We start from the raw sequence: 27,394 nt of genomic DNA on the forward strand, positions 1-27,394 counted from the left end.
AGGACACAAGCCATGTGAATATCTGCAGAAATCTATACCAGACCAAGAGAAGATCAAACACAAAGTCATGAGGTAGGAACGTGACAGGCTTGTTTGAAGAACATCGAGGAAGACAATGTGGTGGGAGTAGTGTGTGTGAGGGGAAAAGTGGTAGAAAGGGTTGGGGGTGGCAAGACAGGTGGATCATGTAGGGCTTTGGAAGCCCTTGTAAGGACCTCTGGCTTTTTTAAAAATATGTTTATTTTTGTTTTTGAAAATAAACACAGCAGAACATATACCAATTCAACAATTTTTACATGTACAATTTAGTGACATTGATTACGTTCTTCTAGTTGTGTAATCATTCTCACCCTCCTTTTCAAATTGTTCCTCCTCCATTAACATAAACTCACTGCCCCCCTAAGGTTCCTTTCTAACCTACAGAGTTTTTATTGTCAATTTGGTCCCATATAGATAGTTCTTTAAAAGAGCACAGTGCTCAAGGCAGACGTTCTTTACTAGTTAAGCTAAAATACTGTTTGGTTTAAAGAAGATGTAAGGGGGTATTTTTGGTTTAAGGTTTAAAGATTATCTCGGGGTAATAGCTTCGGAGGGTCATCCAGCCTCAGTGGCTCCAGAAAGAAGGACTTTGGCTTTTGCTGAGTGAGATGGAAGGCTGTTACTGAGAAGAATGACTGACACGATCTGACTTACGTTTTTAAAGGTCTTGTAAAGGGCAGGAGTGGAAGCAGGAAATTAAGAGGCTGTTGGGGTGATTCTGATGATTAAGTTCATGGTGGCTTGCACCAGAGAAATGATTTTATTGGGGATGTATTTTGGAGATAGTGCCCATGGGATTTACTGATGGTTTAAATCTAAGGTGTGAGAGAAAGGAAAACAATGATGATTCCAGTTGGGTGAATGATATAAAAGCTAAAACCCTTACAAATACCTGTAAGGCTCTGCCCTCTCTCTGAGTTCATTTCTGACCACTCTCCTCTGCACTCATTCCACTCAGGCTGCACTAAACCTCCTGTGTTCTTCATATAGGCCAAGCATACCCCCAGCTCAAAGCCTTTGCCCTTGCTGTTTCCTCTGCCTAGAATGTTTCTTCAGGATATTCATGTGGCTTATTTCCTCACTTCATTCAGGTCTCTAGTAACCTGACTACTATATAAAACAACCACCAATATCCTCACCAACTCTCAGGACTTCCTTTCCTCTTATTCTGCTTTTAGTGTTTCTCTTAGCATTTACCACTGTTGACAGAAATGAATAACAGTAAGTGGTAAGTTGAGAGAAAGATGTTTATTGTTAGTCTCCTCGCATTAGAATATAAGCTTCGTGAGGGCTATGAGTAGTGCTTGGGAGCACTAGTATTCTATGAGTATCTGTTATTACCGTTTATCGAGGGGTAATCCAGGGAAGGGAAACCCTGGTGGTGTAGTGGTTAAGAGTTATGGCTGATAACCAAAAGGTCAGGAGTTGGAATCCACCAGGCGCTCCTTGGAAACCCTATGGGGCAATTCTACTCTGTCCTATAGGGTCGCTATAAGTCGGAATTGACTCAACAGCAACGGGTTTGGCTTGGTTTTTAATCCAGGGAAGAGCAAATCTGAAGGGAAAAATCAGGTTAGGGTTATGAGAATGTTAAAATTTGAGATGTCTTCTCATCATCCAAGTAGAGCAGTTGAGTATAAGTTTAGATACACTAGGCAGGGATTCACAGCAGAGGTTAGGGATGAGTATGTATGTTCAGGAGTCATCAAGATACGATGGCTTTTACAGCCAGGGAATGAAGAGAGATTATGTAAGGGTATGAGTTTATAGAGAAGAAAGGCAGTCCAAGAACAGAGTGCTGAGGCACTCCAAGTTTAAAAGTCCTCACTTGCAGAAGGAACGTTCTAATATCTTTTACATATCAGCTAATTCGTATACTTGAGTTAATGAAAGGTTCCTCTTGACCAAAATGCACAGGAAGATTTTAAGGTGATAACAGTGTTACCAGGAAGCTCCATGCCGACCTTGAGACTCTGGGCAGGAAGCTGTGTGTGGTTGTTATGCCTAGTTTCCTCTGTGAAACCACTGCCTGTGCGTGGTGGGGTTATATGCTGCTGGCTGCTGCTGCTGCTTCTCCTGTGAATGTAAAAGCTGTTTCCCCTGCCAGCACAGGCCACAGTTCATATTCTAGGGGAGAAATTGGCTGCAAGAAAAGCTGACCAGAGCAGGGAGCAACCTTCGGAATAAAGGTAATATGCCCAGATCATCTTACTGACTTAAAATTATAGCGTGATTTTTTTGAAACAAAATGGAGGTCTTGATCCTACTCCTGCTTAAGTAACAGAAAAAGCATATAGATTTATTTCTATATGGTGAATTTCTGTGCTTTTCTCTATCTCATGAAACTTGAATAATCTGTTGCCAGGTAAAAAATTTGTTTCTAAAGCTACCCCTAGAATAAGTCTATTTAATACACAGGGAGATGTGGTTTATTTAGAAAATTAAAAGGCACTGTTCCCTGGGTGATGCAAACAGTTATAATGCACTCAACTGTTAACCAAAATGTTGGAAGTTCAAGTTTACCCAGAAGCACCTGGGAAGGAAGGCCTGGTGATCTCCTTCCGGAAAATCAACCATCAAAAACCCTGTGGAACATCGTTCTATTCCGACACACATGGAGTCGTCAGGAGTAGGAATCCACTCGATGGCAACTGTTTTTGTTTTTTGTTTTTTTTTTAATGCTATCCTAACCTTTCAGGGTTTGTTTAGAAAAATAAGATGTTCTATTAGCATTATGTACTCATACTTAAAATTCTTTGATACCAAGCCATATCTTTTTCATGATTATATTAAAAAATGTTAACTTTAACTTATTTCTCTAAGGATTTGTCCACTTGAGGAGAAAAAAGACTGTGATAGATTTTAGTAACTAAAGGTCGAGTAGGGCCAAGGAGCCCGATGCCAGCTACTCTTCGTTAGACGTGTGTATGTTTTCTCCTCTCTTTCTCTCTGAAGCAGATTGATGATTTTGATGAACTTTTGCTAAATCGTGGATTTATTTGGGAACAATTTAATTCACAGCTTTCTTTTATAAATATTTGTGTATTTGCAAAAATAGAGGTAGATGGGAGCTGTGAAATTGTTTCTCAGGGATGAGAATAATGTTTCTTAATTTTTTAAAGTGAATGTAACGCTCACCCTTGCCTTCGAGCTTTTAATTTTGGGGATGGGATAATAGGGAGTTACACCTTATTTTAAAGATCTAACTTTTAAGAGATAACCTTTTAGTTGGCTAAAATACAAATTGTCCCTTCAAACATCGTCACGTGGATGGATAGTGGCAGCTGTTAGTGTTGTTATGTTTAAACTCCAAGAATGGTGATTTGTGAATCACTGAAATTTACTGACATTGTAAAGATGAAGTTTAGTTAACTTGTGCTCTCATTTGTAAAGTGATTGAAAGTATTTCTGACCTAAAATAATGTTCTTTTTTTCTCCCACTTAATTTTTCTCTTTTAGTCTAAAGCACTTAAGGTCTCCACACCACTTTCGGGGGTAAGGCCCATTAAAGAGAGCAGCCCTTGTGTGACCCCAGTTTCCACAGCTACACATAGCCTGAGTCGTCTTCACACCATGCTAACAGGTCTCCGGAATGTACCAAGTGAGAAACTGGAACGGATTCTAAGGTTAGTTCGAGCCCTGTCTGCCTTCCAAGAATTGGTTGTTGAGAATTTTCCAAGTTTCTACTATTAGTGTCTTAAGTCACCTATTAACAATTTTATTTAAAATACTTTTATCAAGTGCATGCTTAGTCCTGTTTTTACTGTATAGACATAGCAATATAAGATATATGACTAGAAGATCACCTTTCCTCAGGTGTGTTTAGTATAGTACAGGAGACAATACTAGACACTATAGCATAAAGCACCAAACTCTGTATCACCAATTGTTTTATCATAAGATTTCAGGGAAGGGAGGGGTCAAAGGACTTCATGAAGAAGATTGGACCTAAGCAAAGTTCATAATGGTGGGTCAGATTTGAAAAGGTAGAGAGGAATCCCACCACCTTTGATGTTCAAAAGCAAGTCTTCTGAGCTCTATAAATCACACTGAGCCTGCAAAGGAAGTACACTGCCTTTGGTTCCTTTGATCTGCCCGAGACTGGTAGGAATATCAGTGAACTTCAGTGTAAAGCACAGTCAACTGACTCGCATTACCTCCTGCATAACCTTTGGCAAGTTGATTTGAAAACATTACTTCAGAGCCCCTCCTAGCCCTGAAAGTTTATGATTCGATGACATAAAACCTCATAGGAGCCCATTTCACTTCTGTTGGTATGGTATCAAGAAGGCTCAGTGTACATATATATTAGTAATTTTCCACTCATAGCTAGGTTTATCAAATGCCCAGGCTAACTAATTTTTCTTTACATTTTCATGGAGTCTGCTTTTCTTATAAGCTTGATTGTGATTAACACTCAACAAGCTATGTCTATATGGCCTCTTCCTAAGTCATGTTTCCCAGGTGGACCTTGTTCTCCTTGAATTCAGAAACATAAATACATTTTAAGCTTGTCTTAATCTCTGTATCTTCTGGATCTTTTCACAGTCTCTAATCAGGCAGTTAGTGGGATTAAATATTGCCAATAGGTATGAGGTAAAACCAAGGGTCCTGTTTTTTTAGAAAGGTGCATGTATGTATGTGTTCATAAATGACAGACTTCTTGCTTATGATATTCAATTCTTACCTCTAGTAGGATTATAATTTCTTATTTATAATTTTTTTAACTTGCACTTTCAATATGAGTATGTATGTTTACGATCAAGGAAAAAATAGTTGTTACAAAAGCCCATGTGACGATAATTTATATAATGGTTCTGCATTGAACATATGTTGCCTCTCTAATAAGAAAATCAATGAAATAAATGTCTTTTTGGGGAAAATGTAGAATGCTAATAACAGTTCGAGTACCCCTTCATTCCATTTTCTCCTAGGAGTTGTCTGGGAGAATTGCTCTGCCCTCTAGGGAAACATCTGCAATCACTTATTGTTGTGATCGGTGATTCAGGATGTGTAGGGTGGGGCCTGGTCATGGACATCAAGTAGGTAGGGGCCAAGGCTGCTCAGCTTTCTGCAGTGCAGTACAGCCCCACACAAGAGACACTTTTCCACTTGAAATGCTAATAGCACTACCTTTGAGAAAGAAGTATGAGATCCCTGGGATTCACTTGCAAAGTTTCTATTCAAAATATTTTATATTTCCATGTTAGTGAAGTACAGAATTTTAAAATAGTTTATCTCTGTGACTTGGCTAGGCTTTAAATTAGATAATTTCCTATTACTTTCTTAGGACATGTTCCAGAGATCCCACCCAGGCTATTGCTAATAGATTGAAAGAAATGTATGAAATATATTCTCAGCATTTCCAGCCAGATGAGGATTTCAGTAATTGTTCTAAAGGTAAGGTTTTAATATCGTCTATACTGGTCTCAACTTCAGAGTTGAACTACATGGACTCTTCTTGGTAACTGAGTCAGACATATTGGGAAAAGATTTATGACTTTAGACTAAAGTCTAGAATATGGCTTTTCAATTTTTCTGTTAACCAAGTGGTTTCTAGGACCTTCTTAGTAAGAGATAAATTTTAGACTGATATCCTTGGTATGTCAGACTTCTAGTACTTTTTTACTTACAAAGTCTTTGGTTTTCATTTGTTAAGATGGAAATTAAATGGAAGTATAGTGACCCTTCAGCTTATTAAGAACACAGAAGATATAGCTATTACATGTCCAAAGTTGGCCCAGGAGTTGTTTGATATCATGAATTGGAACCAAATATGTAGAATAGTAGACCAATTCCATATCTCCTGGCATAAAGCTGCTTTGTTCAAACATACAGGAAAAAAATGGTATGACTCTTAATGGAATGATATAGTTCTTTCTATGCAAATTTCTTTTTACAATAAAAAAAAAAAAATGTGAATGTTACCATGAAGGACTCCTAAGGGTGACTAATAACAAGGGTGGTTGAAACAGTAACCATAGGCAGTGCATGTATCTGAAATACTAGGTTGGTTTTTTTTATTTTGCATGTGTATGGGGATGGGGGTGAGCCCTCATCTCCCACGATATTTATTTTTCTTTACATGTGATTTTTGTGTTTTTATTATTTCTACAGAAATTGCCAGCAGACATTTCCGTTTTGCAGAGATGCTTTACTATAAAGTACTGGAAACTGTTATTGAGCAGGAACAGAAAAGATTGGGAGACACAGATTTATCTGTGAGTAAAATAGCCAATGCGTCGATCAGCACAGTAAAAATGTAGTTTACTTTCTGTCCTACCCACCCACAGAAAAGCTATTCCTGAAGAAATAATGTATGGCTTTGAGGGAATAAGACTGGCATCTAAGGAAATGACTTCTGAGCCCTTTCACCTTCAGTCCCCCTCTAGTGTTTCTCAGTAAAACAGGCCATGTATTATATAACTTACAACCTCTGTGGGTAGGCAGACTCTGTGGTCAGGGATTAAGGGACATTCAGGCTTAAATTTCATTGAGTTTTTAAATAACTTAGATATTTTATTCAAACCTTATATAAAACCAAACCAAACTTACTGGCGTCGAGTTGATTCCGACACACATTGACCCTATGCAACAGAGTACAGCTGCCCCATAGGGTTTCCAAGGTGTAGCTGGTGGATTCAGACTGCTGCCCTTTGGGTTAGCAGCTGAGCTCTTAATGACTGCGCCACCAGGGCTCCAAATCTATATCAAACCTGTTGTTGTCGGGTTGATTCTGATTCATAGCGACCCTACAGGACAGAGTAGAACTGCCCCATAGGGTTTCCCAGAAGCTCCTGGTGAATTTGAATTGCTGACCTTTTGGTGGAAACCCTGGCGGTGTAGTGGTTAAGTACTATGGCTGCTAACCAAGAGGCTGGCAGTTTGAATCCACCAGGTGCTGCTGGAAAACCCTATGGGTCAGTTCTACTCTGTCCTGTAAGGGCGCTATGAGTTGGAATCGACTTGATGGCAGTGGGTTTGGTTTTTGGTTTTTTAACGTTTTGGTTAGCAGCCATAGCTTTTAACCACTACGCCACCAGAGTTTCCCCAAACCTATATAGCAAGAATAAATTGAGTAGAACGCACTTTAACATAAATATTCAACCATTCCTCTTTGGCTAAGATAATTATTTTTCCTAGACTCCACTTCAGTTTTACTAATTAAGAAATATAAATTGATTTTTAAACAAATGGTATTTACTTTTAATAACATCAATAAAAATAATTTTTCAATAACATTTAAAACAAAATTATAAAATTCACCAATAATTGTTCTAAATCCTGGTGACTTTACATTTTTTTGTATATATAGAAAGATTGGTTACATGAATTTAAATGACTTAAATTTTTTTACTGTGAAGCTTACATACAAAATGGTATTTAAAACATATCTATAATCTAGGGGCTAACAACAAGTGAACACCTGTATGCTCACCTAAGTAACTTCAGTTAAAAAACAATGTTAAATAAAATTTTGGAAAATAAGTAAAAACAATAATAAAAATCATCTAAGATTATGCCACCCTGACATAAACATGTTGACTTTTGGTACAGCTAGCCAGTCATGTGCCTGCTTGCCGTCCTTCCAGTTATCTTTTTATGATAGTGGTTTTTAATGTAAACACTTTTGTAACATCTTTCCACATCAGAATTCTCCCAAGCATCAGTTTTTTTCTTTGTTTTGGGGATTTAATCTTTTTTATTGTCTATATTTCCCAATATTTAAGAGTTTTAAAAGTTCTTATAAATTCCTGTAATATATATTTTGATAAAAAATGGGGTTATTTATAAAGCTAAGAAAATTTTTGTAAGAAAATGAGCACATACTCAGAAAATATGACTTCCTGTGGTATTTTTATTGAGCTCGACTGGGTATGAAATGTCTTTAGAGTGGGCTAATGTTTCTAAATGTTAATAACCTTGTTTTACAGGTTATTCTGGAGCAGGATGCATTCCATAAATCGCTCTTGGCCTGCTGCCTTGAAGTTGTCACTTTTTCTTATAGGCCTCCAGGGAATTTTCCATTTATTACTGAAATATTTGATGTGCCACTTTATCACTTTTATAAGGTATTTTTAAAAATCTGATACTGGTGAGGAAATTGTAAAGGAGACAGACTTCCTGTTGTTCATCATTTAGTTCATGTTAGAATCTAAGTACATCCCTTCTATATTTAATTACGGATTTAATAATCTCTCATCTATTTGGGGAGCAGAGAAGAAATAGGACAGTCTTAATTAAGCACTGTATCAATATTCTTAAGATAGTATGGTTAAAAACTTCATTGCATTCCTCCCTTTATCTGATAAAGGCTTTTAGAATTCTGTGATTTTATGAGCTAAGAAGGCTGAAAAAAAAACTAGCAAGCACATCACTAGCTTCTCTTACAGAGTAGTTGCTGTCGACTCGTATTAAATAACATTGAAAGTGTCCTTCAGAAAAAAAGTTCTTTTTCACATATTATACGGAGGCACAGAATTATAGCATTGATTTGGTGGTTTCATTCTGGATATTGATTTATTATATGAGCATATTTTAACTTTCATACAATAGGCAAAACTAATTTTTATAGTGAGATAGATTTGAATGTTTAGTTTTTTAATACGAAATTTTAAGAATAATATTTTTCAGCCTCTATAAAAGGCATTTTTTTATTTTTAAAAAACTTTGAAATATATCATGATACAAAAGTTTGTATGTAATTTTTATGTACGATTGAAATAAGTATTAAACAAACTGCGTATTTTTCTTTATTTCAGGTGATAGAAGTATTTGTTAGAGCAGAAGAGGGGCTTTGCAGAGAGGTGGTAAAACACCTGAATCAGATTGAAGAACAGATCTTAGACCATTTGGCATGGAAACCAGGGTCCCCGCTGTGGGACAGAATTAGAGACAATGACAACAGAGTTCCTACATGTGAAGAGGTTTGTGACAATTTCTGCATATCTTTCTATAAGAAAAGTACATCAGTATTTAGACTACTCATAATCCCCTTTCACAGGGAACAACAAAGCTTACCTCTTTTTCTGAGGATGGAAGGGTGGCAGCTGGCTGTATTATGGTATAATCACTCTGTACCAAAGAGGAAACAAGAGTCACAGAAATACTTTGTGGGTGCCCCAGGGTGTCAGCGACATTAAAAATTCAGTATATTGTCTTGATTTCCCAACCAAGTTTTTGTACCATAAAGTGGCTGATATTCTAATTCTCCAAGTCAGTAATGAAGGTTAATTCATATTTAATATCCAATTATCAGGTTTTGAATTTTTTAAGACTTCAGAAATATTTTAACTATAGCGTGAAAGTGAAAAATCAGCTGATTTTATTGAGGTGGAATAACGGATGAGCCAAAATTTTTTTCTTCTGCCTTAGGTTATTAGTGTATTTCTAATTAAATGCTTTTTCAAATATTAGCATTCTTTGTAAACAATCCTTTATAGGTTATGCCACCTCAGAACCTGGAAAGAGCAGATGAAGTTTGTGTTGCTGGCTCCCCTTTGACTCCCCGAAGAGTGAGTGAAATTCGTGCTGATGCTGGAGGACATGGAAGAAGTAAGTTTAAAATACAAGGGGGGTGTTTTGGAGATGATATCTAGGGATTTAACTTCATCTAAACTTGCAGGTGAAGTTAATATAGAAGAATTATTCTGTGCATTATAACACCACATGGGTCACTTAAAAATAACGCTTTTAAGAAATATTTCAGAACCTAGGAAAAGGTATGATTTAACAAGTGTTTTATAAAAAAGGTAGAATACTACATTTTTAATGTGCTCCCTATTTTTTAAGTGCCTTTTTAAAAAAAATTTATAAACATACTAAAAGGCTGAAATGGAAAAACCAAACTGTTAACAATGATGATTATTGGGTGATAATATTCCTGGTTATCTCTGTACATTTTTAAAGACCAATAGATACTACTTTTAAAATCAGAAGAAATAGAAAACCTTTTTAAAGATAAAGCTGCATAGTTCAATTGGGTACAGACAGGCCATTTAGGAGAACTCTATGGCCTGAACATGTTCAGCTTTGACTCTCAGTTGAGCTGTGCTACCTTGGTTGAAGTGACAACAATGCTGGCCCAAGAAGTACGGAAAAGGGAAACTTTGTCATGCATCTGGTCTACATTTGAGGCAGCTCCTTAGAAGATTGCCAAGTATGAGGTTTTAGATTATACTTGAGATATAACTAGTTTTTAAACAATAATTCTGTAAATCCAGAGACTTCTGAATACTAGGATGCCATTAGAAGGGTATTCTTGTTTCTGTATTAGTTTTTTTAAATGTAATTGATAAGCACTGAGTATAAGAGAAAGATCAGTTTTAAAATCAGGTGTCACTCAAAGCGATTGTATGGTCAATAAAAATGGATGATCTAATGAACGTGTCCTCATTTTTGAAAGAGGAGTCACAATGGCTTAACTAATTTTCTACCTATTATCAACTCAGACCCATAGATCTGAAAGCTAGTCTTAGTTCTATTTCTGTAGAGTTTTTTCTTCTCAAATCTACTGATTAGTACTTGATTTTATACTTCATTTTCTTTATATATATCACTTCTCCATTTTCCTGAGGTCTTTTAATACCTTGCAGGATAATGATCATAACACATTCTTCTGACTACAGCTTTGTGTCAACTACAAATCTAGTGAGTTTACTAGCTTTTACATCATCAGGAAATTGAAATGTTAAGCCGTGGTACATCAGGACCTATTCCTGTCAATACCTCTTAAGACCCTCCTACATAAATTTTTAAATTGAAAATACCTACTGATACCTAGTTTTCACAGGTGGACATGTTAAAGGAAATAAATGCTTACTTTTCAAAAAAATGCAGACATTGGTGCGAACACTTAAACATAGGCTAAGCTTAATTGAATCAAAACCCATGTATGTGTGACCTTGCTGAAGAATATTATTGAATTTTAGTAATTTTCTATATGTGGGAAATGACAAAGATGAATATTCATAAGACTGGGGAGAAATGCTCCCAGATGATCCATATAGTACCATCACATCCCTTTATCAAGTAGTGACTTGTCAGTGAAATCACTGAATACGTGAGTTGTAGGTAAAACTGTAAAAAATATTACAGAAAAATAGAACAATTCCTTAAATTTCCCCTAAATCATCAAGGCCCTGAAGTAGTTGAAGCCAAAGCTGAGGTGATTTAGGCAAAGGTGGGATGGAGAATGGAGTACAGAAGTACAAACAAAAAAATTCCATTTGTTAATTTTGTTCTTTCGTGTTCAGTTGAATTTTCATTACACCCACTCCTCACTTATTGACATAGTTAGTTTCCAAAGACCAGGTCGTTATGTGAAAGTCAGCATTGTACAAAAATGGAGGATGACTACATCATTATTTAACTGCCAAATTACATCATTACATAATTGCCAAACCACTGAGAATCATGGCCCAGCCAAGTTGTCGCATAACCTTAACCACACAGCCAGCGTTACTCTCACCTCACAGTTCGATGTTTGTTACTGCCAAACGTTTATGTTGTTAATGCGCAGAATAGTCAGATTTTTTTGCTTTTGTCATAAATGTGAAATGTCAGATGATGAGAGAGTGAGGAGTAGGTATAGTTTAATATAGTCTATAATTTTTGTTTTTTAAATTAACCATAACAGTTTGGATGGAAGTCAGATCTCTCTCCTTGAGTTAAATGGTTTGATTTCTTGTTTTGCCCTTAGGCATGACCTCGCCAGCCACATTATATGATAGGTACAGCTCCCCTACAGCCAGCACTACCAGAAGGCGGCTATTTGTTGAGAATGATAGCCCCTCTGATGGAGGAACACCTGGGCGCATTCCCCCACAGCCCTTAGTCAATGCTGTCCCGGTGCAGAATGTGTCTGGGGAGGCTGTTTCTGTCACACCAGTTCCTGGACAGACACTGGTCACCATGGCAACAGCCACTGTCACAGCCAACAATGGACAAACGGTGACCATTCCTGTGCAAGGTAAGGTTTGTAGAGTTGGATATTGAGTTTCTTCTCTGTGACATTTACTGAAAAGATGTGACAGGAGTGATCATATGCGTCAGAGGAATGGTGATTAGGAGGCTGTGAGGGTGGAGATTGGAAACCTCTACCTAGAGAACCCTGTATTACCAGCATTTTCTTTGTGCTTTTTTTTTTCCCCCTCTCTCTTTCTGTAACAAACTTTAGGTATTGCCAATGAAAATGGAGGGATAACATTCTTCCCAGTCCAAGTCAATGTTGGGGGACAGGCCCAAGCTGTGACTGGCTCAATCCAGCCCCTCAGTGCTCAGGCCCTGGCTGGGAGTCTGAGCTCTCAGCAGGGGACAGGAACAACCTTGCAGGTCCCAGGTCAGGTGGCCATTCAACAGATTTCCCCAGGTGGACAACAGCAGCAACAAGGCCAACCTTCAAACAGCAGCAGTATTAGACCCAGGAAGACCAGCTCTTTATCACTTTTCTTTAGAAAGGTAATTTTTTCACATACCATTACCAGGGCATGAGCTTGGGGGGAATATAAGTGTTAGATAAAGTTTGAAATGTTTTTGCTTATCTCCCAGGTCTACCACTTAGCAGGTGTCCGCCTTCGGGATCTTTGTGCTAAATTAGATATTTCCAATGAACTGAGGAAAAAAATCTGGACCTGCTTTGAATTCTCCATAATTCAGTGTCCTGAACTTATGATGGACAGACATCTGGACCAGCTGTTAATGTGTGCCATTTATGTGATGGCAAAGGTGAGTATGGAACTGAAAAGGAAACAAAGATGCTACTTTGATACTCTTAGAATACTTTTTTTTAACAGCTTTATTGAGATATAATTCATATACCATATAATTTACTCACTTAAAGTGCACAACTCTGGTTTTTAAGTATGTTTTATGTTTACGGGTACGTACAATCACCAACACAGTTAATTTTAGGATACTTTTATCACCTCAAAAAGATACCCATACCCTTTAGCTGTCACTCTGTCTCTCACACCATCCCACATTCCCTGCAAGCAACTGCTAATCTACTTTCTGTCTCTGTAGATTTGCTTAATCTAGACATTTCGTATAAATGGAATCATACAATATGTAGCTTTTTGTGACTGGTTTCTTTCACTTAGTATAATCTTTTCCAAGTTCATGCGTGTATCAGTACTTCATTTTTATAGCCGAATAATTTTCTGTTGTATGGCTCTACCACATTTTATCTGTTCATTCCTTCATGAACATTTGGGTTGTTTCCACCTTTTGGCTGTTGTGAGCAGTGCTGCTATTAACAGTCACAAGTTTTTGTGTGTACCTATATTTTAATTACCCTTTATGTTGACCACTTAAGGAAATGCCAGACTATTTTCCAAAGTGGCTACACCATTTTGCATTCCCACTAGCAGAGTATAAGGGTTCTGATTTCTCCATGTCCTCTTCGACACTTATTACCTGACTTTGTGATACTGGGTACAAAGTGGTGTCTCACTGTGGTTTTGATTTGTGCTTCCCTGATCACCAATTATGTTGAACATTGTTTTACATGCTGATTGGTCATTTGCATATTATCTTTGGAGAAATGTCTGTTCAGTTCTTTGGCCCATCTTTTTATTATTAAGTTGTGGGATTTATATACTTTACATCCATGTCCCCTAACAGAACTATGACTTGCAAACATTTTCTCCCTTTCTGTGCATTCTTTTCACTTTCTTGATGGTATCCTTTAAAGCACAAAAGTTTTTAAGTTTGGTGAAGTCCAATTTATTTTTTCTTTTGTTGCTTGTGCTTTGGGTGTCAAATCTAAGAATCCGTTGCCATATTTGAGGTCATGAAGATTTACACCTGTGTTTTCTTCTAAGAGTTTGATAGTTTTAGTTCTTATATTTAGATCTTTGATCTATTTTAATTTCTGTATATGTTGTAAAGTAGTGGTTCAATTTCATTCTCTCATATGTGTCTCTCCAGTTGTCTGTCTCAGCACCATTTATTGAAAAGACTGTTCTTTTCCCACTGTATGGTTGACCAGACACAAAAGTGTTTCTGGATTCTCAATTATATTTGTTAATCTGCATGTCTACCCTTGGGCAATATTTTGGTTCCTGTGATCATTGTAGTGAGTTTTGAATTTGGGAAGTGTGTGTAGTCCAATTTTGTTCTTTTCAAGATTGTTTTTGCTATTCTAGGTCCATTGCAATTCTGTATGAATTTAAGAATGGGGCTGTCAGTTTCTACAAAGCAGCAGCTGGGATTCTGATAGAAATTGGGTTGAGTTTATAGATCAACTTGGGGCATGCTGCCATCTTAACAATATTAAGTCATGGACATGGGATGTTTTTCCATTTATTTAGATCTTTAATGTTTTCAGATATATTTTGTAGTTTTCAGAGTATGTTTCACACTTTTGTTAAATTTACTCCTAATTTATTCATTTTGATCCTGTCGTAAATGGAAATGTTTTCTTAATTTCATTTTTGATTGGCTCATTGCAAGCATATCAAAATACAATTGATATTCGTATACTGATCTCCTCTGGTATCCTGCGATCTTGGTAATGCTGCGAGGTTTACTGGACTCCTTTGGATATTCTGTATTCAAGGTCATGTCATCTGCTAATGAGATAGTTTTAACTTCTTGCTTTCCAATCTGAATGCCTTTTATTTTTCTTGCCTTATTTTTCTGGATAGAATCTCCAGTACAAAGTTGAATATAAATGGCAAGAGTCAACATCCCTGTCTTGGTTTCTGATGTTAGGGCGAAAGCAACCAGTCTTTCACCATTAAGTACAACATTAGCTGTGGGTTCCTTATTGAGTATTTTAATCATGAAAGGGTGTTGTTAAGAGTTTTTTCAAGTTGGATTTTCTGCATTTATTGAGATGATCACATGGATTTTTTTTTTTTTCTATTGATACATTGCATTAATTTTCTGATGTTAAACCAGTCTTGCATTACTGGAGTCACCACTTAGTCATGGTGTGGTATAATTTAAAAATACATAAATTTATTGTGGTAAATCGAGGAGCCCTGGTGGCACACTGGTTAAGAGCTCAGGCCGCCAACCAAAAGGTCAGCAGCTCAAATCCACCAGGTGTTCCTTGGGTACACCATAGAGCAGTTCTACTCTCTTATTGGGTCACTGTGAGTTTGAATCAACCTGACGACAACAGGTGGTAAATAGATATTATAACATTTGCCATTTCAACATTTTTTACATGTAAAATTCAATGACATCAATTATGTCCTGTAATTCTTTCTATATAATGCTATATTCAGTTTGCTAATGTTTTGAAGATTTTTGCATTCATATTTATAAGAGATCTTGGTCTGTTTCCTTGTGATGTCTCTGGTTTTGCATTCAGGGTAACACTGGTCTCAGAATGAGTTGAGAAGCATTCCCTCCTTTCCTGACTTTTAAAAGTTTGTGCAGAATTAGTATTCTTTTTAAAATGTTAGAATCGGGCAGATTATCCAGTAGCAAGGTAAGCAGAGTATACCGTTCTCTACAGGATAGTAAGCGCAAGTAAAATCCTTGCTTACTGGGTCATCCGCCCCATCAGGTGCTGTGAATTTTTTCACCACACCAAAGATTGTTTCTATGTATGGCTGCCATCTGTCTCCTAACCCCACAGCACCTTCCTACAGAATCCAAGCCTCTTTTCAAATTTACAGTCCCTGATGGGCAGATGGCCCAGTAAGCAAGGGTTTACTTGTGTTTGCTTACTCATCTGTAGTGAACAATTCCACATGGATTTCACTGTAAGCACAAGTAAGCCTGTGCCTGCTTTATTTGGTCATCTGCGCCTGGTTGGAATTCAGGTGTGAAGCCATCTAGGCCTGAGCTCTTCTTTGTGGATAGTTTACTGATGAGTAGTTTACTGATGGGTAATTCAGTCTCTTTACTTGCTATGAGTCTATTCAGATGGTCTGTTTCCTCATAAATGCTCGATTACTAGCTGAAAGGTTGGCGATTTGAACTCACCCAGAGGCAGGCCTGGCAATCTGCTTCTAAGAACTCACAGCCTTGAAAACCCTATGGAGCAGTTCTGCTCTGCATACGTGGGGGTCGCCATGAGTCTGAATCGAATCCATGGCAACTGACATTTCTTCGGCCACTTTTGGTAGTCTGTCTTTCTAGGAATTTGTACAGTCTAGGTTATCCAGCTTGTTGGCACAGCTGTTCCTAATGTTCTCTTATCCTTTTTATTTCTGTAAGCTTGAGAGTAATGTTCCTGCTTTCATTTCTGATTCTAGCATCTTGAGTCTTTTTTTCTTGACCAATCTAGCTAAAGGCTTGTCAATTTTTAAAATTTTTTTCTAAGAACCAACTTATGGTTTCACTTTATTGTTTTTCTATTCTACGTCATTAATATATGCCCTCATTTTTTATTATTTCTTTACTTCTGATTGTTTTAGGTTTATTTTGCTTTTTTTCCAGTGTCTTAAGGTGGAAGGTTAGGCTAGTGATTTGAGATCTTTTTAATAGAGGTATTAACTGCTATAAATTTGCCTCTCTAAGCACTGTTACCCCCCATATTCTAGTATGTTGTATCTTCAGTTTCATTCATCTCAAGAAGTATTTTCTAATTTCCCTTGTGTTTTCTTCTTTGATCCATTGACCATTTAGGAGTGTGTTGTCTAATCACATATTTGTGAGTTTCCCGTATTTGTTACTGATTTCCAATCTCTCATTCTATTGTTGTTGGGAGAACATACTTTGTATTATTTCAGTTTTTTTAAATCAAGGTTTGTATTATGGCCTAGCATATGTACTGCCCTGACAATGTTCCAGGTACACTTGAGAAGACCATATATTCTGCTGCTGTTAGGTGCCGAATAGATGTCTTTCAGGTCTAGCTGTTTCATAGTGTTGTTTATGTCTTCTATTACCTTATTGACCTTCTGCCCAGTTCTTCTAATATTGAAAGTGGGGTGTTGAAGTCTCCAGCTGTCATTGTTGAAATGCATCTCTCTCCATTTCTATCAGTTTTTGCTTCATGTATTTTGGTTTTCTGTTACTAGGAAACCCTGGTGGTGTAGTGGTTAAGAGCTACGGCTGCTAACCAAAAGGCTGGCAGTTTGAATCCACCAGGCGCCCCTTGGAAACTCTAACGGGAAATTCTGCTCTGTCCTGTAGGTTCGCTATAAGTCAGAAATGACTCGACAGCAACAGGTTTTTTTTTAATTAGGTGCAGAAAACCAGTTGCTTTTAAGTCAATTCCAACTGATGGTAACCCCACGTGTGTCAGTGGCTGATTTTTTGAAAATAAATTGCCAGGCCTTTGTTTCTGAGGTGCCTCTGGGTGGGCTCAAACCTCCAACCTTTCAGTTAGCAGCAGAGTTCATTAACCATTTGCACCACCCATGTTTATAATTGTTATATCATCTTGATGGATTGACCCTTTCATCATTATAAAATGCCCCTCTATTTCTAGCAACTTTTTGTTTTAAAGTGTTTTGTTTGATAGTAGTATAGCTACTTCAGCTTTCTTGGGACTCCCATTTGCATGATTTGTCTTTTTCTATCCTTTAAAACTATTTTGTGTTTTGAACTTAAGTACACCTGTAGACAGCACGTAGTTGGATTTTGTTTTCTGTTCAATCTGACAATCTCTGCCTTTTGATTTGGCTGTTTAATCTCTTCCTATTTAATATTAATATATAGGTGGGTTTGATGACAATCTCTGCCTTTTGATTTGATTTATAGGTGGGTTTGAGTTTGCCATTTTACTTTTAGTTTTCTATGTGTCTTTTTTTTTTGTTCCTGTATTCCTCTCTTACTGCTTTCTTTTGCAATAAGTGAATATTTTGTAATGTCACATTTTAACTTCCTCACTGATTTTCTTTCTGTTTTCTGTTACACCCCTGGTGGATGGTGGGCTCACTGTGTACGTCTTAGCTTCTCAGAATCAGCTTCAGAGCTTAATTCCAGCGATATACAGAAACCTTAATCTTTAATAGCTCTATTCTCTTGTCCCCCTTTTTGTGGTGTTATTGCTACACATGTTACATCTATAAATATTACAAACCCAACAGATACGGTGTCATAATTACTTCCATCATTTTGTCTTTTGTTGTTAATCACCTCTGGTTCTTTTACATGTGTTCTGTGAATCTGAGTTGCCACTTGGAGTCATTGCCTTAGCCCACAGACTTGTTCCTGTCCACATCCTTTGTGCTGTTATTGGCAAATATATCACATTTCTATGTACTGTAGGCTAAATACATTATATACACATTCTTGTACATAACTGCTGTTTAAATCAGTTAATGGAGGAGATACGCATTTATACTATCTTTTATAATTACATAATTACCCTGACATTGCTCTTTGTTTTGTCGGGTAGATTCAGATTACTATCTGGGGTCACTTGCTTTCAGTCTGAAAAACTTTGTTTAGATTTGTGATAAAGTGGGTCTACTGGCAACAAATTTTCTGTTTTTGTTTTATCTGGCTATGTCTTAACAAAAACTGGCTATGTCTTTATTTCGCTTTCATTTTTGAAAGATAGATAGTTTTTGGTGGATATTGGATTCTTGGTTGACATTTTTGAGAACTTTGAGTAAGTCATCCCACTGTCTTCTGGACTTCTCAGAAATGGAGACAATGTTTCTTATTGTGGTTCCTTGTAAGTGATAAGTTGTTTTGCTCCTGCTGCTTTGAAAATACTCACCTTGTCTTTAGCTTTCAGCATTTTATTATGTTGGGACTATTTGTATGTATCTGAGTTTATCCTACTTGGAGTTTGTTGAGCTTCTTGGATGTGTAAATTAATGTTTTCTAATAAATTTGGGAAGTTTTCTGCCTTTTTTTCCTCTCCTTCTAGTACTCTCCCCATTACGTGTTTATTGTCGTGCTTAGTGGTGGACCACATTTATCTGAGGCGCTGGCCGTTTTTCTTTTTTCTCCTCTGATCTTTGGACTGTACAGTCTCTATCAATGTCAAGTTTGTTTTTTCTTCTGCCAGTTCAGATCTAATGTTGAGAGACCTTCTAGTAATTTTCTATTTCTGTTATTGTAATTTCCAACTCCAGAATTTCCACTTGGTTTTTTTAATAACTTGTATATCTTTATTAATATTCTGTACTTGATGCAATGTTGTCATTATACCTGCCTTTATAGATTGCTTGAGCATATTTATAATGGCTACTTGTCTGTTAAAGCCAACATTTGGTTACTCTGACAGGCAGTTTCTGTTAACTGCTTTTTTCTCAATGTATTGGTCATACTTTCCTGTTAGTCTAATTTTTTGTTGGGAACCGTGCATCTTGGATAATACATTGTGTATTGCATCTACTCCCCACTCCCTTCCTGCAGTGTTAAGTCCCCAACATTGGTCCTCCTGGGGCACAGCCTCAAGTATGTCCACGCTACTCTGGAATGCTAGTGGTTTGGGGCGGGGGCTCATCTTTGTCTCTTTGACCATGCCCAGCTGTTAAACCTCACTAATTGCAGGCTCTTTGCTCTACAGACTAATCAAGCTTGTTTCCTTTGAAGGGATAGCTGAGGTCACTGTTTGAGGTTTGTTATGACCCCATGGCTCCTCCTAGCTGTTTCTCTTCCTGATTGTCTCCTGCAAACTTGTATCTCTATTGCCAATGAATTTACCAATTTCCTTTCATCACAAACACCACCGTTTTTGAGAGCACGTTTAGGTTTGAACTTTTCCAAGCTCTGCTGTAAAGGAAGGCAGTTTCTTTGGGAAGAGATTAGGGGCCCTGTTGTGTACAGCATGCTTCTCCCCCAGGCAAAAATCTCTGAGCCAAGATGCTGGGGGTGGTGTACTTCTCTCTGCATGACACCCCCACTTTAGGAGCTGAGTGCTAGGGGGGAGGGGAGGGGACAGTTCCTCGGCTTTCTTGGCTTGCCTGTCTTGGTGTGGAAGCACACCACTTGATGAGCTGGGGCACGGTGTTCAGTGCCACAGTATTCTCAGTGGTACTGTGCCCAAGGTAGAGCCTCCTTCCTTAAATGTTGGGGCAGGATGAGAAATAAAGAAAGCCCTCCAAGTGGGAGCTGGGGGGAGAAGGAGCCCTGTTCTTGGCTATACAGCCTGGACTGAAATTTCTGTCTTGTAGATAGGGAGCAGTCTTGCACTGTTCTGGCCAGATTTTAGTAGATTTTCTTGAGTAGGTATTTCTTCATTTGCTGTATACTCTTAGAGCCATTACAGAGATATTAAATGGTTTAGTTTTTAAAAAATAATTTTCACCAGTCTCACTGGGAAGGGGTCCACAGAGCTCCTCCTGCTGTTTTGCTGGAAATCAGCCTCTGAAAACACTGTCATTCTTTGCCAGGTCACAAAAGATGACCGGTCCTTCCAGCATATTATGCGTTGTTACAGGACTCAGCCACAGGCCCGGAGTCAGGTAAGTACGTTTTCTGTCAGGACTGAAAATAAAGCTTACAAATCTGTAGTGAATTTTAAAAATTAGTCACCGTTGACTGTATGGTTCTTTACCCAGGGTAAGGTACTAAGACTCTTCCTTAAGGGAAGTCTCTGCTTTAGTCATTGAGAAACCACCTCACGTTGATTACTTTGTCATCTTTCCTTGAAAGGTATCCATGTGTGATATTTGATTGCCATCTTAATGGCATGAATTATAAAGTTTTCAGTCTGACCTGATTTTACGGTTGGGTACAGTTACTGCAGAGGTGTGGGACAAATGGTTTGTACTCAGCTACTAACCTAAAGGTTGGCAGTTTGAAACTACCCAACCCAGTGGCACTGGAAAAAAATACAGCCAAGAAAACGACATAGAGCAGTTCTTCTCTGTCATGCGTGGGGTTGCCAGGAGTTGGAGTCGACCTGATGGCAGTTTTTAAACTATTACTGCTGTGTAATTATAGGCCATAATTGGAATCTGAAGTTGGACAGGCCCCTGACTTAAATCCTGGACCTGGTATTTAATGGGTGTATGATCATGGCCCCATACATATCTTAACCTCCCCTGGGTAGTAGTGTCAAGGCTCTGAAATCTAGTCTATGCTTAATAAATGTATTAATTTCTGTCCCTTTCTCACTGTGTCACTAAAGGTGTACAGAAGTGTTCTGATAAAAGGGAAAAGAAGGAGGAATTCTGGAAGCAGTGATAGCAGAAGCCATCAGAATTCTCCAACAGAATTAAACAAAGACAGAAGTAAGTGCAATGTTTATGAACTCTTACAGAACAAAATGAGTCTTCCAGGCCTCCTAAGAAATGAGAGAAGCACTAAAGATTATTAAACTATGAAAATGTTTCCTTGGCCAAGGAATTGTTGAAACAACCAAATTCTAAATTTAGTGGAATAGTTGTCCTTCATCCCATGGCTCTGAGGTACATCATTCATAACATTTTTCTCCAGGAGAATGAGAGAAGATTTGAGACAGGCATCTGCCGGTCTGAGTTCCAGAAAGGTCTGGCATATCAACTGGAACCCTGTGACAGAAATACCAGTCCTGATTTCTGGCTTGAACCACTCAGTGCAGGGCTCGAAAACCTGGTGTAACTTTATTAACTACTTACCTCTGCTGTGTTTACAGCATGGGGCTAAAAGTATTCATCTATATGTGCTTTGCTCCTCTGGTATGAATAAGTATGAATAATGGAGTACCCCATTTACTGTCATCAAAGTGCAGGTCATTGCTCACTTTTCCCTACTGGATTTTCTTTAACACAATCCCACGCAGTAGCCTTTTTTGTGGTTAACACCCTTTTTTCTACTGCTGCAGCCAGCAGAGACTCCAGTCCTGTCATGAGGTCAAGCAGCACCTTGCCAGTTCCACAGCCTAGCAGTGCCCCTCCCACGCCTACTCGGCTCACAGGTGCCAACAGTGACATGGAAGAGGAGGAGAGGGGAGACCTCATTCAGTTCTACAACAGCATCTACATAAAACAAATTAAAACATTTGCTATTAAGTACTCACAGGCAAACACAGTAAGTTTGATGGGGATTATTTTATACTTATTTTATCAATGAGGGATAAGGCATCATTTATGTTTACGCTATCCCATTTATAAACTAGTTGTTAACTAAAACTGAGGAAGTCTCTAACAGAATTAATTCGCCTAACAACTCCTGTTGCCATGAGGCATGAGTCCACATGGCCCGACAGTTACCAGCAGTGGTAACCTTGCAAACTGCTGAACTTTCTCTGTGACTCGTGTTTCCTCATGTATCAGATGGAAACAGTAGTTCCTAGTTTATAAAGTTGTTGTGAGAAATAAATGGCACAGAGTATGTCTAATATTAAAATATATAAAATGCTTAAAATAGCATCTGGCACAAAGTAAGCACTTAGAAGTGTTAATGCTCTTAGTATTGATTTTGTTAATTTTCTTCAGGTTTAATTGTTGCAAATATATAATGTTTACTATTTGTAACGGTTTGTTATACCTCTTTACTCTGAACAAAAGTGACCATTTTCAATAAAAATACCTGGTTGGAGACGTTTGTTTGCCTTTCTGAGAACTAACTTTTTCTCTCGCAGACGGACGCCCCCCCGCTCTCGCCTTACCCCTGTATAAGGACAGGCTCCCCCCGCCGGGTGCAGCTCTCTCAAAACCACCACATCTACGTTTCCCCGCGTAAGAATGAACCACTGCTTACTCCGCGAGAGAAGATCTTCTACTACTTCAGCAACAGTCCCTCCAAGGTGAGTCTACGTACATCAGCGGCCCTACTATCCCAGCATGTTGACGACGACACTAGAGACAGAATTTACACTAAATGGGGGGCACTAGCTCGGAGTGATAGGACTGCTATAAAAAAAAAGGCAAACAATTTTACATCATTTAGAATAGAACTTTAGGGTTGGAAACAGGGTAAAGGATTTGGATTCATTTTTATTCTATTTGTGTGTTTTTAACATTTCTAAGTCTGGAGGTTATTATTCCATTTGTAGTCATTTTAATCTTACAAATTTCTGTTAGGGAAAGAAAATTTGGATCCCTCAACAGATTACTAAGTGCCTGTTTCTGGAACAGGCACTGTCTGTGCTCAGACTCTGTCAAGGGGAGAAACGGACATTTTGTACAGTGCAGTAGGATAAAAAAGTACTACTAGCACAGGTTTGTGTGGTAATACCTGCCTCAGTATGAGGTGGGGAGGGATGCTTGGGCCAGTTTAATGGATGAAAAATTAATAAGACATGGGAAGAACATCCAGGAGGAAGCAGATAATGTGAAAAGAAAATGACGTCCTTCAGGCAATAACGCTAGAGAATCGTATGTTGTGTTAAGGAGTAGATTCTGATCTTCAGGCCTTTACATGATAGGATTTGTAAAGTATAAAGATTGGTGGAAAAATAAACACATACTTACCTAACAGATGGTCTGGTTTCTTCAAATAAAAAATGTCAGTATCATGAAAATATGGCAGAAGGGGATACCGTTCTAGGTTAAAGGAAACTAACATATGCGACTAAATGCAATGCATGATCTCTAGATGCAGCCTCAGAAAACACAGCTCTAGAGGAAATGTGGGGACAACTGGGAAAATCTGAATGTGGACTTCAATTCTAATGTTACCTAACATATTAAATTTCCTTGGTATTGTATTATGTAGGAGAATATGCAGAAAGTATTCAGAGTTAAGGAAACCCTGGTGGTGTAGTGGTTAAGTGCTACAGCTGCTAACCAAAAGGTCGGCAGTTTGAATCCACCAGGCACCCCCTGGAAACTCTACAGGGCAGTTCTACTCTGTCCTCTAGGGTCGCTATGAGTCGGAATCGACTCGAGGGCACTGGGTTTGGTCTTTTGGTTTTGGTTATTCAGAGTTAAAATGTCCCAATGTCAAATGGTTCAGCTTAAAGGAAAAAAAAGTATATACGTATAGAAAGCAAATATGGCAAAACACTAATGTATGGGTGTTCAGTGTACTATTCTTTTACAGAAAGAGTAAGGAAAACAAAAGGCATCAAAAACTTATTAGAAAGTGTAATAAAAAATGGAACAACTTATCCTACATAGTAATAGAAAGTATCACATGCCTTAGAACAAATTTGAAAATAAACTGGAATAAACAGATACTCATGTTGCTGAATATGAAAGCTATTATATAATTTTTTCCAATCATTATATAGGTTTAATCTAACTCCATTGGGACTGTTTCTAAAACATAATGATGAACTGACATAAATGTGCATTAAGAGACAAAAAAGCAAGTAGAGTTGAATGACTTGACAATTTTTCTAAAATTAGATTCTCATTATGTAACTAAATAAATTCCAAAGGATTAAACCATTAAATGGAAAAATGAGTTATTAAACTAGAAGATAATATGCATTGCTGCTAGTTTGATTCTGAAGAAAGACTAAGTATAAAAACTGGTAATATAGGTAATAAAGGAGATTAATTGAATTCATAAAGATAATTCAAAAGGCAGCAAAAAAGTAAAAGGAATAAGGTAATAACAACATAGGGAAGAGTAGAAAATATGCCAAAATGGTATATTTATATTAAAGCCCACCATATCAATAATCATATTAAATGTAAATGGTCTAAACACACTAGTTAAAAGGAAGAAACTTGGGGGAAAAAAAAAAGCAGACCCTAACTATATGCTGCTTACAAATAACGCATTTTAAATATAAAGGTGCATATACTTTAAAAGGATTTAAACCATCAGTGGGTCAAAGAAGAAATCACAAGGGAAATTAGAAACAAATGAAAGCACAAAATTTATGGCTACAGTGAAAACAATGCCCAGAGGGAAATTTAAAACTGTAGATGCTTCCATTCAAAAGAAAGATCTCAAATCAATAACTTTGTACCTTGAGGAACTAGAAAAAGATGAGTTTTTCTATAATGGAAGTTCTAGCCTCCATGGGCAAGTTACATAACCTATCTGTGCATGTACCTTTATGTATGAAATGGAATTTTAAATAGCATCTATGTCAGAGGCCCATCCTGAGACTGAAATGAGATAACATGGAAATCACTTGAGGCAGTGTCTGCTCATCATTACTGTTTTTCTTAATAGCAGTCCCTGGGTGGTACATACTGTTAACGTGCTCAGCAGCTAACCAAAAGTTTAGCAGCTCACCAAGACATGCCTTGGAAGAAAGGCCTGGTGATCTGCCTCTGAAAAACCCTATGGAGCACAGTTCTACTCTGACACACATGGGGTAGCCCTGAGCCTGAAATGACTCAACAGCAACTAACAACAACACAGACAGAAAGTGGTTGCCTAGAATTGGGGGGAATGGGACTGACTGCTTAAATGTGTATGGAGTTTCTTTTTTGGGTGATGAAAGAGTCCTAAAATTGAGTATGGTAATATACTAAAAGTCGTGAATTTCTACACTTTAAATGGGTTAATTGTATGTGTATGAATTAGGCATCAAAGGATGGAAAAACTATTCCATGCTAACACCAATTAAAAGAAAGCTGAAGTGGCTAAATTAGTATTACAGAAAGTAGATTTCATAGCACAGAATATTATCAGTGATAAAGAGGGTTATATCCTAATGATAGAGAAGAAATAATCCTAAATAAATCTACAACTTACAGCCAGAGATTCAACACTGAACGAGTAGAACAAGTAGAGAAATTCAGTAAGGATATACAATATTTGAATATTATTATCAACCAACTTGTTATTTATAAAACACTGCAAGAGTACCAAGTTACACATGGAACATTTACCAAAGAGAGACCACCACATTGGAATTAAATCAGAAATGAGTAACAAAAATATTTAGACATACCCAATTTTTTGGAAACTAAATAGCATACTTCTATGGGTCAAAGAAAAAATTATGAAGTATTTTTGAACTGAATGAAAATGTAAGCCCAACATATGCAGCTAAAGCAGTGCTAAGAGGGAAATGTATAGTACTAAACACCTATGTTAGAAAATGTCCCAAATTAGTGACCTAAGATTTCACCTTAAACTAGAAAAAATGTAGGAATCGGCCAAATAGAAAACTGAAAAACAGCGAAGAAATTCAAGGCAATCAAAAGCTGGATTTTTATTTTTAAAGATGACAAAATAAAGCTGTAGGCAGACTTATCAGGAAAAAAGGGATGTCACTACAGGTCCTACATACATTAAAAGGATAATAAAAGATTAATAATGTCTATGCCCATAAATTCAATGATTAAAAGACATAATAAACTACCAAAACACTATCCAGAAATAGTAGCCCTGTATCTATTACAGAAATTGAATTTGTAGTTCATAAACTTTCCAACAAAGAAAACTGCAGGCCTGGATGGCTTCAATGGTGAATCCTACCAAACATTTAAGGAAGAAATAAAACCATCTCTATATAAACTTCCAAAAATTGAAGATGATAAATCATCTTGATAGATGAAGAAAAGCATCTGATGAAAAGGTCTAACAATCATTCATAATAAACTCTTAGGGAACTTCGATCTGACAAAAAGGATGTTTAAAAAAAAATCTACAACTAACATCATACTTGATGGTGAAAGATGACAAATGCCTAAGGAACAAGACAAGGATGTCTGCCCTCACCACTCCTGTACTGGAGGCCTAGCGTGCACAATAAGGCAAGGTTAAGAAGACATACAGAATAGAAAGGAAGAAATAAAACTCTCTTCTTCACAGATGACATGATTTTTCTACACAGAAAAATCAAAGAATCTGTAATGTTTGTAACTTACATAAGTTTAGCCAGGTAAAAAGACAAAATACCAACATACAAAAGTCAGATGTTATTTCTGCATACTAGCAACGAGCGGTCAGAAGTAAAATCTTAAAAGCATTATTTACAATAGCATAAAAAAATTACTTAGGGATAAATATGACAAAAGATGTGCAAGGCCTGTATTGTGAAAAACTATACAACATTGGTGAGAGAAATTAAAGACTGAGAAAATGGAGACAAATACCAATGTCCATGGAATGAAAAGAAGTCCCCGTGTGGCACGAGTGGTTGATGCATTCAGCTTCTAAAATTTATATGGAAAAGCAAAGGAACTACAATAGCCAAAACACTTTTGAAAAAGAACAAAGTTGGAGGACTCAGTGATTTCAAGATTTACGACAAAGAAAACTACAATAATTAAGACGGTGTGGCACTGGCAAAAGGATAAACACATAGATCAGCAGAACAGAACTGAGGCCAGAAATAGGCTCCTCACCTGTATATGGGCAACTGATTTTTGACAAAGGTGCAAAGGCAATTTAGTGGGGGAAAAAATAGCTCTTTCAGCATACGGCATGGCAACAATTAGATGTTGCATGGTAAGGACTGGCTTGAATCCAATCCCAAAATGTGGAGATTGATCCATTCCTACTTCTCCATTCCCATCACCAGCTACCCCCACTGCACTTTGTCTGGCCCTGGCCACCCAAAACTAGGTCAGAGCTCACAAGTTAAAAGGACACTGTCCTACAGACTGCCAGATGGGCAGATGCTTAACCCTTAAGGATGCCAGCCACA

At 37.5% G+C, this 27,394-nt stretch overlaps 1 protein-coding gene across 1 annotated transcript in view; it reads left to right on the top strand.

Moving 5' to 3' along the window:
• The window catches only part of RBL2 (RB transcriptional corepressor like 2), a 55,054-nt gene that overhangs the window by 23,196 nt on the left and 4,464 nt on the right, over positions 1–27,394 (top strand). Inside the window, exons 9-21 of the mRNA XM_049863834.1 lie at positions 3,499–3,665; positions 5,330–5,439; positions 6,157–6,260; positions 7,974–8,111; positions 8,802–8,966; positions 9,483–9,594; positions 11,741–12,010; positions 12,218–12,498; positions 12,589–12,765; positions 20,298–20,369; positions 21,038–21,140; positions 21,713–21,918; positions 22,472–22,636. Of these exons, the coding sequence (XP_049719791.1) occupies positions 3,499–3,665; positions 5,330–5,439; positions 6,157–6,260; positions 7,974–8,111; positions 8,802–8,966; positions 9,483–9,594; positions 11,741–12,010; positions 12,218–12,498; positions 12,589–12,765; positions 20,298–20,369; positions 21,038–21,140; positions 21,713–21,918; positions 22,472–22,636 (2,070 nt within the window). The remainder of the gene's footprint in view (positions 1–3,498; positions 3,666–5,329; positions 5,440–6,156; positions 6,261–7,973; positions 8,112–8,801; positions 8,967–9,482; positions 9,595–11,740; positions 12,011–12,217; positions 12,499–12,588; positions 12,766–20,297; positions 20,370–21,037; positions 21,141–21,712; positions 21,919–22,471; positions 22,637–27,394) is intronic.

The sequence above is a fragment of the Elephas maximus genome, chromosome 21 (genome assembly GCF_024166365.1).
Source record: "Elephas maximus indicus isolate mEleMax1 chromosome 21, mEleMax1 primary haplotype, whole genome shotgun sequence".
Classification (NCBI taxonomy): Eukaryota; Metazoa; Chordata; class Mammalia; order Proboscidea; family Elephantidae; genus Elephas; species Elephas maximus.